The 13,665-nt window shown below is 46.4% G+C and overlaps 3 protein-coding genes across 4 annotated transcripts in view; 2 read left to right on the top strand and 1 right to left on the bottom strand.

Annotated features, from left to right (window-relative positions):
• Nucleotides 1-2,843, bottom strand: part of ccng2 (cyclin G2) — a 4,560-nt gene extending 1,717 nt beyond the window's left edge. The window contains exons 1-6 of one of the 2 annotated variants that reach the window (XM_017432944.3): nucleotides 2,606-2,843; nucleotides 2,384-2,521; nucleotides 1,982-2,232; nucleotides 1,521-1,599; nucleotides 1,338-1,436; nucleotides 481-680 (exon numbers count right to left, since the gene is read on the bottom strand). In XM_017432944.3, coding sequence (XP_017288433.1) covers nucleotides 481-680; nucleotides 1,338-1,436; nucleotides 1,521-1,599; nucleotides 1,982-2,232; nucleotides 2,384-2,521; nucleotides 2,606-2,812 — 974 coding nt within the window. In that variant the 5' untranslated portion in view covers nucleotides 2,813-2,843. Of the gene's footprint in view, nucleotides 1-480; nucleotides 681-1,337; nucleotides 1,437-1,520; nucleotides 1,600-1,981; nucleotides 2,233-2,383 lie in introns of both variants that reach the window. The other variant, XM_017432943.3, reaches the window with a different exon arrangement.
• taf1c (TATA-box binding protein associated factor, RNA polymerase I subunit C) overlaps nucleotides 1-3,350 on the top strand; it is a 19,077-nt gene extending 15,727 nt beyond the window's left edge. Inside the window, exon 16 of the mRNA XM_037979538.1 lies at nucleotides 1,344-3,350. The gene's annotated coding sequence lies outside the window, so the exon portion shown is untranslated. The remainder of the gene's footprint in view (nucleotides 1-1,343) is intronic.
• A 2,072-nt stretch (nucleotides 3,351-5,422) lies between these two features.
• Nucleotides 5,423-13,596, top strand: ccni (cyclin I). Its single transcript, XM_017432942.3, has 10 exons — nucleotides 5,423-5,664; nucleotides 6,827-6,986; nucleotides 9,692-9,826; nucleotides 10,908-10,982; nucleotides 11,062-11,202; nucleotides 12,033-12,161; nucleotides 12,239-12,340; nucleotides 12,475-12,610; nucleotides 12,889-13,082; nucleotides 13,154-13,596. The coding sequence occupies exons 2-10, from the start codon at nucleotides 6,873-6,875 to the stop codon at nucleotides 13,283-13,285; spliced, it is 1,158 nt and encodes a 385-aa protein (XP_017288431.1). The 5' UTR covers nucleotides 5,423-5,664; nucleotides 6,827-6,872; the 3' UTR covers nucleotides 13,286-13,596.
• Nucleotides 13,597-13,665: the final 69 nt, after the last annotated feature.

Genomic DNA, 13,665 nt, shown 5'->3' with positions numbered 1-13,665 from the left:
GGGGGGGGGGGGGGTGTCCTGTATTCGGTGTCCTGCACGTATCGGGACGGGCGAGGCCGTGACGCAGAGTTGCAACAGATCAGAAACTTTCTGAGCCGCTTCTCGTTTCTGTTCTAGACGTTTTTTATAAAGTCTGGGGCTTAATGTGACGCAGAGCGGCCGAGTCTACTTCCTGTTCCGACCTGTTGAGACTAGAACCACGGTTCCTTCGGTTCTGAGAATTTAAAGAAACATTGACTCTGTTACCTAAAGTCTGAGACAGCGTGGTCCTAGTGCCCGACACGTTTGTGAACTGCTGCCTAATAAAAGACTATCAATCAACTGATTGATTAGCTGCTTATTAGCCTCCATAGCGAGGCTGCAGCAGTAGTCGATACATTTTAGCTGCTAACTCTTGTAGCTCGTTGCAAACGTTCGTTTATGGAACGAAAACCGTAGAAACGATCAGGAAACGTGGTTCCGCGTGTTCGGGTCTCTGACCTCTCGCTCTCGTCCCAGCAGTCCTCAGGGATGGTGGGCAGCTCGGGGACGCCGCGGTGGCTGTGCAGGTTCTGGGCGGTCCGCCTGGACACGATCCACCGCAGCTTCCTGTGGTCAGGCTTGCTGCACTCGGGGGAGGCGTAGTCGGACAGGCAGCGGGCCACTCGCTCGCTCCACAGCTGCAGGTCGCCGTCAGGAATCTGAAACAAACAAAAAAAAAAAAACGCCGTTAACCTGAGCGGAACGGCTTTAACGAAAGTCGAAAGCGTAAACAGAGACCTGGCTGCTTAAATCGGTCTGAAACCCGACCCGCCGGACCGAGGAATCAGAGTTTTCAGGAACAAAACGGTTTCTGTTTGGAGACAAACTTCGTCTTTTCACGTAAATATTAATATTAAATCAACCAAAAACTGTCTGAAGTTTCTTTGATCTGATCTGAGATTTATTTAAATACAAATTAAACCTCGCATTCTTCGAGGAAACCTAAAAAAATTAAAGGTCTAAAACTGGATTGTAGCCATTTTTGTGATTATTTTAGATCAGCTGGCTGTAGCAGCCACCTTGAATCAAACATTAATGAACATGGCAGTTTTTAAACACCGTTTCCTCCTTCGTATGAAAATGTTTTGGGGGAAAAAATAGCTTTTTAAAACATTCAAATGATGCATTTTGTGCTAAAAACTGTTACCCTGCCTCTTTGACCCCAACCCTCTCTGGATGAGTGATTTATAAATGTTTGTTCACGTCCGCCGTCCAGCTGGTAAATCATTACTTTAACCTCGTCTTCCAGGTGTTCAGCCCCTCCCCCCGTTGAGCTGTTGTGTAATAAAACTCGTCCAGGTGTGCGTGTGTCGTACCTTTAGGTGTCTCTGGATGTGGGAGGCGATCTCCAACATGTCCTCCGACCGAATGGCTCCGATCTCCTGCCTCAGGAGAGACAAGGCCAGGACGGACGGCTGCGGGGGACAGAGACGGGACTCAGTCTTTCCGTCCAAATAAAGAAGCTGAATTTTCTGAGCTGTGACGGGGGGGGGTCCTACCTTTGCTCTGGAGAAGGAGATCCGACACAGGCAGGCTTTGAGCTGAGCCTCCAGCTTCTCCAAGCTCAGACGCTCCTTCCTGTCCACAGAAGAAACACAGCAACGGCGTGAGCGTGGCGCAGCGAGGAGGGAATCGACCCGCAGCGGCGCGGCGGGGTTACACAAGGGCAGACGGCAAATCTTATCAGGCGGCGACTGCTGCCCTACATTCGCTTCTGTGGCAAACAAGCTGCGGCTCGGCCAATCAGAGCGCAGGAGAAACCTGAACGCTCGAGCTCAGGATCTGCCTCAACGAGCTGCGGTCGGGTCGGCAGTCGTCCAACCTTCTGCTCCGACACACCTGATTCAAACGGTTTAATCACCTCCTGACCAAATCATCAGGTTCTCCAGGAGCACGGCAACAAGTCGTCCGTTTAAACCAGGTGTTTTAAAGCAAGAACCCGTCTCTGCGTCCGCCTCACCTGTCGGTGGCGTGGGACAGCGCGATCTGGTGGTACAGGTGCAGGAAGGTTAAGGCGGTGACGGCGTTGGACTTGAAGCGGAGCTTCTCGCCGACGATCTTCTCCATGCGGCAGAGGTCGGAGACGGTGAACCGGCACTGCCCGATGCGGATGAGCTCGTCGGCGGGCGTCAGGTTGCACTCCTCCTCAGTCACCTTGGCCGCCATGTGGAGGCAGCTGAGGCTGACGCAGGACAGGTGCTTCGGCTGGACCTGGGGACAGGTGTGGGACGCCATCGGATTAAACTAACTGGGCTGCTGTAGATTTCATGACGTATGTGGTTTCTGGGAGTGGCGAGGAGCTGCAGAATGACATTTTTGAAGAATAACGAGCGTGCGGGTGCTTAAGTAAGGCGTGTCTTACTTTAATCATGGCCAGGAATCTGTCCAGCAGGTTCACAGCTAGAACGAAGGTCTGCGTGCTGTAACCGAAGAAGCTGGTCAGGCTCCACAGATCCTCCACTTTGGCATCTCTGCACTTGGCTGAGATCCGGCTGTCGCCCTGGAAAGACCAAACACGAGCGGGTTCTGTAATCCGCCGACCCGAATCGAGCGCGAGTCGGGCCGAGTCTGCCGCCAGCCTCACCTCCATGGCAGATTCGATGAGATTCAGTCCCGTCTCTCTGGGCAGGTAGTCGACCTCCTGCTCGTAGTTCACCTTCAGCTCCTTCATCAACCTGACGGCGTCCATCTCTGAGCCGGCGGCGGGCGACAGGATCCCCGAGGTTTCTTTGTGTTCTTCCCAAACAGCTTCGTTACTATAAAAAAAAACAAAAAAACACGACATAAACATCAACTTTTCCTCCCGTTTCTGGACACGACTGTCATTTCTCAGGTCTTATCTGCTGCTTTTGTTCATTTCACGGCTTATTATGCAAACCTCTGGACTGTTTGCTCTGTGGAAACACCTTCGCTGATGCAAATTTTCTCTGGAAATGACAGCGGACAAGCTGCCCGAAGAAACACATTTAAAAACACGACAAGTCCGTCTTTCTGGGGGTAAAATATAAAGAAAAGGGCAGAACCTTTGTTTGGATGCGATAAGGTTCAAAATAATCACCGGAAAGGCCCAGAAGCACAATCATAAATATAAATATAAAAAAATTCATCTTAACAAGCAATACTATTAATCTTTTCTCTTCTTTAATCATTTTTACTTTAAAATATTAGTTTTGACATATTACCCTTACACTAAAGGACATGTTGCCAAGCTGTTAAGTGTTTAAATGGTCATTTGTTAATAAATATGTTTGTTTTATTGATTCCTGACAAATAAAAACAGAAAAATAGTTGTCAATTGTCCACTAAAAAGACAAAAAAAAAAAACAAAAGCAGCTAAATTTGGGATTGAATTTGGTGTTATGTCAATTATATGTGATATTTAAACATAATGGCCGTTTTAGAGATTTATATTTGATTATTTGTTTTCATTTTGTGGTTAAAAAAAAAAAAAAAAGAGGACCGGCCTCCAGTTGCTGCCTCAGCCCCGTCAGGGAGCACCGAGCCCGGCCCTCTTCCAGCTGAGCTCCGGTGTCGGATTTCCTCCGGCAGACGCCTCCTCCGTCCCCTGACCCACAAACAGCTTCAGTTTTTAGAGGCTCGGACGGTTATTTAACGAGCTGAACGTCGTCAAAGTAAACTAATAAATCAAATTCACCCGACTTTTAATCGTTAAAGCCGACTTTAGCCGATCGGACCGAGCTAGCATCTTAGCTAACGGCTTTAAATCCTCTCCGGGGTCGGGGTGGGGGAGGGGAGGTGTTTTTAAACCATTTCTCCCCCTAAACACAATGACAAATCATGTAAAAACACACAAAAACTACTTTTATTATTATTACTTTTAAGCCAACAGCACAACATTTAACCAAAAGCGAAACAAAAAGGTAAGCTAACTCGAACAAATATGCAAACTATTTTTTTCTCCTCTTTTTTTAATGTTCTGAAAGCTCTCCTCTGTTAAATAAATGCTTAAAACGATCACAAATATTCAAATTAAACGAGCATTAGTTGCGTTAAGAAACGTCACATATATATATTGACGACCTATTGTTTGTTTTTTTCTGTTCTGTGAGTAAAATCGGAATAAAGTCGAATATGTTTCATTAAATAGACGGTGCCAATATGTGTAAAACAGTAATATTGAATTTTAAAAGCTTAATTTACCTGTTATTTCCCGTTAATCCCACATATCGTCTTCTCTCAGCTGTTTCTGCTCTTCTCGTCTTTCTTCTCTTTTCTTTTCTCTTTTGTTGATGTTCACGATGGCCACGCCCACATCCCCGCCCCCTTGTCAAACAGAAACAACCAATCACAGCGCTGGACTGGAACCGAGCGCCCGCCTCCCAACGGTTTTAACCGTAAAAAGTAAAGCCTTTAATCACCATTCTGGCTCAAATTTCCACTTTATTTCACGTTATTATTATCAACAATTATATTTTAGGTCGATAATAAGTTTTAAGTCGAACCTTAAACCCCTTTCGCGACGAAAACTCGCGATCTGCTACCTCTTCTTGATTGACGTTTCTGTTACCCAATCACCGAGCCGCAGCTTCAGTCGTTCAAATAGTCCGCCCAAAATGGCCTACTGTGATTGGTTGGCTGATATGAAGATTCCTGACGCAATACAGACATGACGTATTGCCTTTTGACAGCCTTTTATTTACTGTCTTCGACAAAAAATGTCAAAACAAAGTCTCCAAGAACAGAACAGTGTTCTTTAAGTTCATCATGTGAACTTATTTAAATCGTTCATAATTATCGGTACAGTGTATTTGCTGTTAATGTCAGAAATAAAGCCTTTAAACTAAATTAGTTTCTTTGTTTGAAAACAAATCTTTAACTGATCAAGTTCAGGTCTGTTTTAGCTAGTGTTCTTCTTTTAGCTAGTGTTTTGTGCATTTTAGCTAGTGTTCTTCTTTTAGCTTTTAGCTAGTGTTTTCCTTCTTTTATTTTCCAGCTAGTGTTTCCCCTTTTAGCCCTTTAGCTAACGTTTGGGCTTTTAGCTAATGTTCTCCTTCTTTTAGCTTTCAGCTACAATCCCCCTCCTTTTAGCTTTTAGCTAGTGTTTTCCCCCTTTCAGCTAGTGTTTTCCCCTTTTACCTTTTAGTTAGTGTTTAGCTCCTTTTGGGTTTTAGCTACGATTCTTCATCTTTTAGCTTGAACAACTTTGTTTCAGCTTCTTTTAGTACATTTTAGCTGTCAGAATCCACATGAATTTGTTGTTTTTGTTAACATTTTGTTAAAGTTTGAGTTGTTTCCCTCAGTGTCAAAAAGCGCCGCTGAAAGTCTTTTATTTGTTGTTTTTTTTGTTTGTTTTTTTTAAAGATAAACAGGAATAATATTAATCTCGCAGACATGGTGCGCTTGTTTCGCAGTGCCGCTCCGCCCGGAGGTGGGCGGGGCCCCTCCGTCCCTCCTTCCCCTGGCCCCCCCTCCTCGGAAGTAGACGGCCCTGTCTATGTTCCGTTCATTTATTTTTAAATATTTTTTATAGCGACCCCTTCCCCCCCGTCACTTCGCTCCATGGCGGCCACGATGAACGACTAAACCGGGGTACGGGTTCCCGATTCCGCCCGTCTTTCTCTAACCTTGGACCGAGAGGACCGGATGAAACCCAACTGTGGTTTTCTCCGCTTCGCAGGGGAGGTAGGGCCCCGTCTAATTGCTGGATTCGAGTCGGACATTTAAATGCCCCCCGCGGTGCACTCGTTCGCTGTCATAATTAATAAAAAGGCACAAGAAACAGAATCTTTTTGTCTAATTTGACACTTAAACGGTTAGCTGCGTTTTCTGTGTCAGTTTTTGAGCGAAACCGTAAAGTCCGCAGTAGCTTGTTAGCCAGCTAGCTAGCTTCAAGCTAGCGCCGCTCCAGGTATTAGTCCGGTTCATTTTAACCGGAGCGGTTTAAAAAAAAAGTTCCTTAAAGAACCAGAAAGTTCCTGTTGGAGGTTCTGGGTGTTTTCCAACAACTTAAGATGTTTTAATTTCACTTCATCAAACTGTTAGAATCAGAATTAGGCAAAGAAGAAGCTGTTTTTTGTTTTTAAAGACATTAAGAATAAACATTTATTATGTTTAGTTTAGACTGATTGCTTTTGTTTTATATAAATAAACGTTTTGACTTTTGTGTTTCTCAGTTGCATCTGAGGAAATGAAAGTAATGACTATATAAAACCTGTTAAAGCTCTTTAAATTTTTAAAAACAAGAACAAACACACATTATAAGGTTTCGATAAATGACAGAATATCGTCATATTTGCGCTGAACTCAGATGTTGTCTTCAGTTCTTGTTTGCTCAGTAAATTTACCTCCAGGTTGACAGATAAGAAGTTGCACAGCAAAGCAGATGTTATATAATATTAAATCGAACACAGCCTGGACAAAACAAGCCTTCCAGGCGAGGAAAAAAGTCTAATTTAAGCCCAAATGATGAGTTTAATCTTTAAACAGAGAAGTCATAAAACAGTTTCAGAAGGAAATAAAACCCACAGGTTGAAGAAACGATTTAAATTATGTTTATCTGCTTTATTAAAGGTTTGGGGAAGTCAAATGAAGGAAAACCAGCTGAACTTAGTCGTGTTTGTTTATGAAAATAAGAGAATTTTCACACAAACTGATTTAAATTTAAAGGGTTTGGATTATAAGACGTTTTATAAAAGGCTTGTGAGGAAGAACGGGGAAATAAAACAGGTGTGGATTAAAAAACAGATTTATTCTGTTTGTGAGGCACAGCCTGCAGCGGCAGTATCATGATGTGGGACCGCTCCAGTTAGTGTTTGTTTGTCGTTGTGTCTCCGTCTCCCCGCAGGTAGCTGCATCCAGTGGGGGGGTTGGCTCGACCCGGGGGGGACAGGATGAAGTCGTTCCGACCCTGGGGACGCCGGAGGCTGGCACTCCTCCTGGAGACGGCCGCCTCTAGGGAAGCCGCCGTGTGGAAGGTCTACGTGCCGAAGAAGCCCTCCCCTCAGGTGAGTCTGGGGCGGAGCTCGTTCACCTGGCGCCCAGGCGGGAGGAAACCAAGATGGCCACCTCGTTTATTTGAGGTTAACTAAACATTTAAGCAAAATAAAAACTAGAAAACAGAGTTTCAAATGGTTAATTAATCCCCCCGCCCGCCAGGACACGCCCCTCAGCCTTGGATTCTGCCTCTTTTTTATTTTCACTTTTATATCGTTTTGATTCGAAGCGCCTTAAATCTGACGTGATCCAGTTTTTATCGTCGTTAAAAACCCGAACGGCGTCAAACCCTTGAAACTGAAACCGGCCGGGCGACCTGAGCGAGCCCGGCGGGTCTCTGGCGGCGGGTTGGGAGCGACGCTCGGCTACGACCGCTCAGCTCGCCGAGTCGAAGCTGAGGGCGACCATGATGAAAGCCCTGCACTACATCCACTGATGAGGCGGGCTTTACGTCGGCGCCACCGACCACAAGGCGGGGGGCGCGAGGGTTCGAACCGGCGCCCCTCTGGTTACAGGACGAGCCCCCTCCCTCCTGATCCCCTGATTCCAAACGGTGACAAACGAGGAGTTTTTATTTTCAGATTCTTCGTCTCAGAAGCTTCGAATCGGTCGCTGAAATCTGACGATTTAGCTCCTGAAAAAACAGCCGGTTTTGATTGGAAACTGGGTTTTTGTCGGTCTGGAGGGACGCTCATTATACGAAGGGATTTCCCTGCAGAGAGAAAAGGTTCGTTGGGATCACCAGATGGAGTCTTTATAAACTCTGAATGATTTAAAACAAATAGATATTATTTGTTTTAAATCATCGCAGCTGTCTGTTTTTGGACTTTAGCTGTTAAATCGTTAAATCTTTGTGTTTTAACGATGTTGTCGACTGAAAGACTTTTAGTTTCGGTCTCTGGGAGGGCGGCCCGTTTCGGTTCTGATGAAAGTTGAAGAAAAGAAGCGCCCGATCATCCTGACGGCCTCGTCGGCGCTCAGCTGAGCCTCAGGTGAAGCGACACACCTGAGCTCCTGAAGGCTGTTTCCTTTTTTCCTTTTACAGCGTTTATAAACCGTCCAGCTGCTGGAGTCAAAACAAACAAATAAAAAGGTTCAAACTCGACCTTTCGGCTCTTCTGATCCCGTCAGCGAAGATAAGAGTTCAACAAACAGTTCTTTAGTTCTGCCGTCACGCCGGGAAACTCTGCAGATCTGTGAAAATAACGACGGATTTTAAATCGTGTTCTGCTTTAAGACGACCTGCGTTCAAGTTAGAAGCTTTTAAAGATGTTTTAGAGACACGAGAAGCTGTTTTTCTTTTTGAAACCCGTTAAATCGTTTCCAACATTTAGTCTTCGGCAGAAATTACGTCCTCCTTCGGTTTCGGTTTTTGTTCTCCGCTGCCAGCCTCAGGTCCGGACAGATGTTGGGTTCGGGTTTAAAATCCGCTCCTGAAGGTTCTGCAGGTTCTGGACGAGAGCGTTTATTTAAACCCTGAAGGTTCCCGTGTTCTCGGAGCGTCAGGAACAGGAACGGGACCGGCGTCCCGTCAGGCCTGAAAATCTTCTCCCGGAGAAACTTAGGTTGTTCGAAGCTGAAACTGGGCTCTGACCTTTGACCCCAGCTCGTGGAAACGTTTCAGAGAATCAGCTGCTTTAAACGGATGGAGGCGGAGCTCCGCAGCCCGACCGGCCCAGGAGGTCAGAGGTCAGAAAGCGGTGACACGCTGCAGGCCCTCGTTTGTCTTCAGTTCACTAAGGTTTGGACTTTAAGGACAAATCGTGCTGCGTTCACTGAACCTTGGAAATCAGGCTTCAGGCGGCTGGACGTTAAGAAATGAAACCGCCAGACGTCACAAAAACAAACTTTTTTACAGTTTGTGAAGCTTTTAGAGTCAGGGCTATAAAACTACAGATAAAGTCAAATAAAAAAAGGTTTTTCTTAAAGAATTCAGTGCAAACTTTTAATAAAACCAAGATAAATCATACAGGTGCTTTATTAAAACCCGAAGACAAAACGACGGCCGACAGTTTGAGAAACGGAGGAACGTTTTAACACGACTACAGAATCTGATGGAGGCGTCTACAAACGTCAAACATGGCTGCCAGATCTTAACAGAAGTATTTTCCGCACTATAAGGCGCTCTAAAGGCTTTTAAAATCACTTCTAAGAGAGTAGCTACAGGATGAGATGATGTTTGAGCTCTGAGCCGTGTTCTAATCTAACTTATCTGTTTTTGTAGAGATGAATTTATAGACAGAATCCGCCACAAACCCGTGAATCCAGGAGTAAAGAGAAGACAAATCGCGTTCGAGCAGCTAAATAATAACTTAAAACCACCAAATTTATAATCCAAACTAAGTTCTGAAACGCTCCTGATATTCATCTTAGTTCAGACGATTAAATGAGTTTGTCGATTTTTAAGTTTCTTGTCTTTGATTCCATTTGGTGACGATTTAAATTTGATTTATTTTCTGATTTTTCCACAGAATCAAACTTTGAGAGCTGAAGACTTTTTAGCTGATTTTAAATCCAGAAACGTTTGAGCTCATTGTGTCGACTTCTTCTTCTTCATTTTTAATTAAAGTGTCGGGTTGTTGCTCGCTCAGGCAGGACGTAACAAAAGCAGGAAAATAAAATCTTATAAAACGTTCGAACAGAGGAGGAAAAACCGATTAAATGGATGTTTGAACAGAAAAATGCTGCAGTTTAACGTCCTCTGGTTCGTTGACAGGATGCAGACGTCTCCCCGGCCCAGAGGGACGAGGCAGTTCGCTGGCTGACGGAGCTCCACGCCACGCTGCAGCTCTACCCGGAGACGCTGGCGTTGGCCGTCAGCGTCCTGGACCGCTTCCTCGCTCCCATCAAGGTACCCGAGCAGAACCGGGTTTAACTTTTAGGTCGAATCATCGAGAAAACTGAAGTAAAAAACAAAGATCACCTGTCAGCAGGTGAACTTTGTCCTGTAATTAGTTGCAAACAGGAAGTTGATTTAAGTGACTTTAATTAAAAACCAAAGGGGTCATCAGACGCCTTACAAACATAAAATGTAATAAAAACAGATTTAATGCAGCTGAGTGAAACACAGGAAGGAGGCATTTTTCAAAATAAAACACCGGCGCCAGTCGCCGAGACGAGTTGCAGGCGGATTTAGTAAAACAAACAAAGACGTGTTTCTAACGCTGAAAGGTTCGTTTGAAATCGGATCAAACCGTTCAGCTGTTTCCGTCGCAGACAGGACAGGGGTCAGAGGTCAACCTGGACAGTGTTGGACATTTTCCAGCCTCTGGATGTGAACAAGGAAAGCAGCCCCTCCAGGACGTCGCGGGCTTTTATTTTGTAGTTCTTGCGGCCTGAAATGATTTTGAAACCTGACGAACCGAACGAATGATTTCCGCGGTTACAAAGTTTAAACTCGTGTTGATAACGGACCGCAGCATGAAGTGGGCGGGGCGTGGACGGCGAGGCTCAGGTTCTGCTGCTTCAGATCGTTTTACCGATGTCATCGAGGCGTCGACTCGGCCTCCGCGCTCCCGCAGCTTCCTGCGATGATTCGTCTTGGATCTGTTTTACACAAACGGTGACAAGAAACAGTTTCCCGTTGAATCGGAGCAGCTGAGAACGTCCATCTGAGGCTTGTTTCAGGTTTTCAGCTCTGGTTTTCTCCTTATGTCATGATCAAAAACGATTCTCGTCTTCGTTGATCATAGCAGTCGTGTTTTTACAAACTCTGGAGTCAGAAATACTTGATGTTCGTGTGAAAGCAGGAGAGCAGAAGGTGGTCAGGAACATAAAAACAGAAGAACCAAAAAGAAAATCTGATTATTTAGAGTTTTTCTCACAAACAGCAGAAACTGAAATGAACCGTTTATTTGGGGTGAAGGTTTCAGGTTAAATGAAACGCCTGATTGTTTGTTTGTTTGTTTGTTTGTTTGTTTGTGTGCTTTCAGGCCCGTCCCAAGTACCTGCGCTGCATCGCCATCACCTGCTTCTTCCTGGCAGCTAAAACCTGCGAGGAGGACGAGGTGAGCGGCGTTAGAAAAAGGTCAGAGTTCATACAGAGGGTGAGCTGGGTTAACGTGTGTGTGTGTGTGTGTGTGTCAGAGTGTTCCCTCTCTGAAGGAGCTCGCTGCTTCCAGTAACTGCGGCTGCTCACCATCAGAGATCCTGAGGATGGAGAGGATCGTCCTGGACAAACTGGACTGGGATCTGCACACCGCCACGGCGCTGGACTTCCTGCACATCGTACGGGTTTCACACACACACACACACACACGGTTAGATTTCTCCAGGTAACACCTGGAAGGTACCTGGCTCGACGGGCGGGGAGACCCTGATGGTCCCTCCAGGATTTCACGGGGCATTCTCCTAAAAGTTGCATTTTTTTTTACTAAAATCAATAAACAACCATAACTTTTAATATCTAAACCAAAAATCCTTCCTAGTTTTGTAAGATAATTCCCAACAAACATTGACATTCTCAAAAGGTGCTTTATTTGAGAACTTTGACAGCTTCTAAACTGACATTCATGAGCATTTCTGGATTGTCCCTGGTCTGCAGCTCTCCTCACATGTTTTGCAGACACAAAGTGTTTGTCGATGCGTTTATGTTCCATGATTACACTGCAGGACGTGCAAAACAGCTGCAGCTGGGGAGGAAACTGGTTTGCTGAAATCCTTGTGGGCAAATGTGAAGCATTGGCGCACATTTTGGCTTCGGTTGCTGCTCCTGCACGCTCCCGGCATTCTGATGTTAACAGGAAGTGACGTCACGTGTCTTCTTCCTGAGTTATTTGGGCTTATTTTGTATTCCACGCTACACAAACCCACAAAGAAGAGACTAGACCGCAGAAACGGTGGCGAATCACTTTAGAAACAATAAATATTGGGTTAAAGTTGCGGGAAAGTTGCGATCGCGAAATCCTGAAGGGTCTGATCAGGCGTCGTTTCACCTGATCTTCAGGCCTCGTTAAGAACAAATCAGCTCAGCGGCGACACCTGGTGGTGACAAGCAGAAGCTTTTTTTAATTTCAGGTTTATTTCCCAGCAGTAACCCCTCCTCTCTGTTCCTGCAGTTCCATGCGATGGCGGCGTTGTGCCGGTCCGGGTTCTTGGACTCCTCGTCGGGCCTGAACCACTCTCAGCACCTCGCCCTGCTCACACGGAGACTCTACACCTGTCTGGCTGACCACGCCCTCCTGCAGGTACAGCAGCAGCAGCAGGATCCGGACTGAACCCGGCCTCCTGGGCTCGTTTGTGACGACCTTCTGTGTTTGTGCAGCTCAGAGGATCCATGCTGGCTTTGGCTCTTCTCACCCTGGAGCTGGAGACCTGCTGTCCTGATTGGCTGCTTCTGACCATCGACCTGCTGAGGAAGGCGCAGGTCTGTCCTCTCAGTAACAACCAGAACCAGGCGTGGAGCTCAGAGGAAACATCACGAGCCTCTTCCTGTTTTCTGTGTTTAGAGAAGTTCTGCGATCCGTTTACAATCCGTTTTTAATCTTTCTGTTGCCGCAGATCGACAGCTCCGAGTTGATCCGCAGCCGAGAGCTCGTCGCACGTAGTCTGTCCACGCCGAGGGCTTCCCTGCCTCCCAACACCGTCTACATCTACCGGCCCCTGCAGAACCCGGAACCGACCCGCTGCCCTCTGGGTAAGGTTCCTTTTATTAACTTTGAGTTCTCGCTGCTTAGTTTAACAATATAATGAATATTTCAACAAAGCTGGTAGAACCTCTTGGACCCGGGGTCACTTTAAGGAACCTCTGCAGTCCAGAGTTCTGTTAACCCGGTCCAGGGGTGGTACCCGTTCTGGAGCCGTTCTGATGGCCTTCGAGGACCACGTCTTTCTCAAGGCCGGGATCAGATGAAAGATTTCAGCTTCTTGTTGTCTGAGAGTCAAATAAAAAATCCTGATCTTGTTTGTGTTCAGGGACCATCACCTCCCGGGACCACGCCCTCAGCACCACCGTCCAGCCACAAACAGCTGCTGCCGCCGAGGAGGAGGAGGAGGGGAGGAGCTCCGTCTGCTCCTCAGGAAGTAAAATCCCAGCTCTGCTTTCGCCCAAACACCTGAACCGCCTGCAGAAAGTCACGCTGCGCTGCAAGGCGTCCACCAAACGCAAGGTAAGCCCCCCCCCCCGAGTGAACAGGAAGTCCACACAGCTGAGCAAAAACAAACATCTGACCTGTTTCAGGTGGAGCAGATGGACGTGGACGACTTCTACGACGGCATCAAACGCCTCTACAACGAAGACGCCGCCGCCGTCCAGGAGGGGGCGTCGGCCTCGTCCCCCTGCCCTCCTCTGCAGCCGGTCGGCTCCTTGTAGGAACAAAAACCGGCTCAACAACAAGCAAATTCCCCCCCCCCCAAAAAATAAATCCTTATTTATTCTCTGAAACCCTTCAATGAAACGGCAGCTCTGCGACGAAACGCCGGTCCTCCTCGGGAACGCGTTGTTGAGCCAGTTTTGGTTCTGATCGGCCCGGCCCGGCTCCCATCATCCCCTGCAGCAGGAGAACAGAGTCCAAAAAAATATAAACATCCCAAAATGTTAAAAAAAAAAAAATACTATAATATTATGCTATTTGTTAAACACAAAACTATTTAAAGAAAAAAAAAAATGTCTTCTTTCCTCATCGTTTGTCTTTTTCTGCTGTCCTCACTTCCTGTTTCTCACCTGGTGCCGTGCGGTTAATTAGCTAGAAA

Source organism: Kryptolebias marmoratus, linkage group LG14, assembly GCF_001649575.2.
Source record: "Kryptolebias marmoratus isolate JLee-2015 linkage group LG14, ASM164957v2, whole genome shotgun sequence".
NCBI classification, from domain to species: Eukaryota; Metazoa; Chordata; class Actinopteri; order Cyprinodontiformes; family Rivulidae; genus Kryptolebias; species Kryptolebias marmoratus.
Note: the sequence above shows the minus strand (reverse complement) of the source record. Positions and strands in the feature narration are given on the sequence as shown.

Coding starts and splice junctions, on each gene's coding strand:
- ccni (XM_017432942.3), top strand. CDS start 6,873: ATGAAGTCGTTCCGACCCTGGGGACGCCGGAGGCTGGCACTCCTCCTG. Junction 6,987..9,691: donor CGAAGAAGCCCTCCCCTCAG/GTGAGTCTGGGG, acceptor GTTCGTTGACAG/GATGCAGACGTCTCCCCGGC. Junction 12,341..12,474: donor ACCTGCTGAGGAAGGCGCAG/GTCTGTCCTCTC, acceptor CTGTTGCCGCAG/ATCGACAGCTCCGAGTTGAT.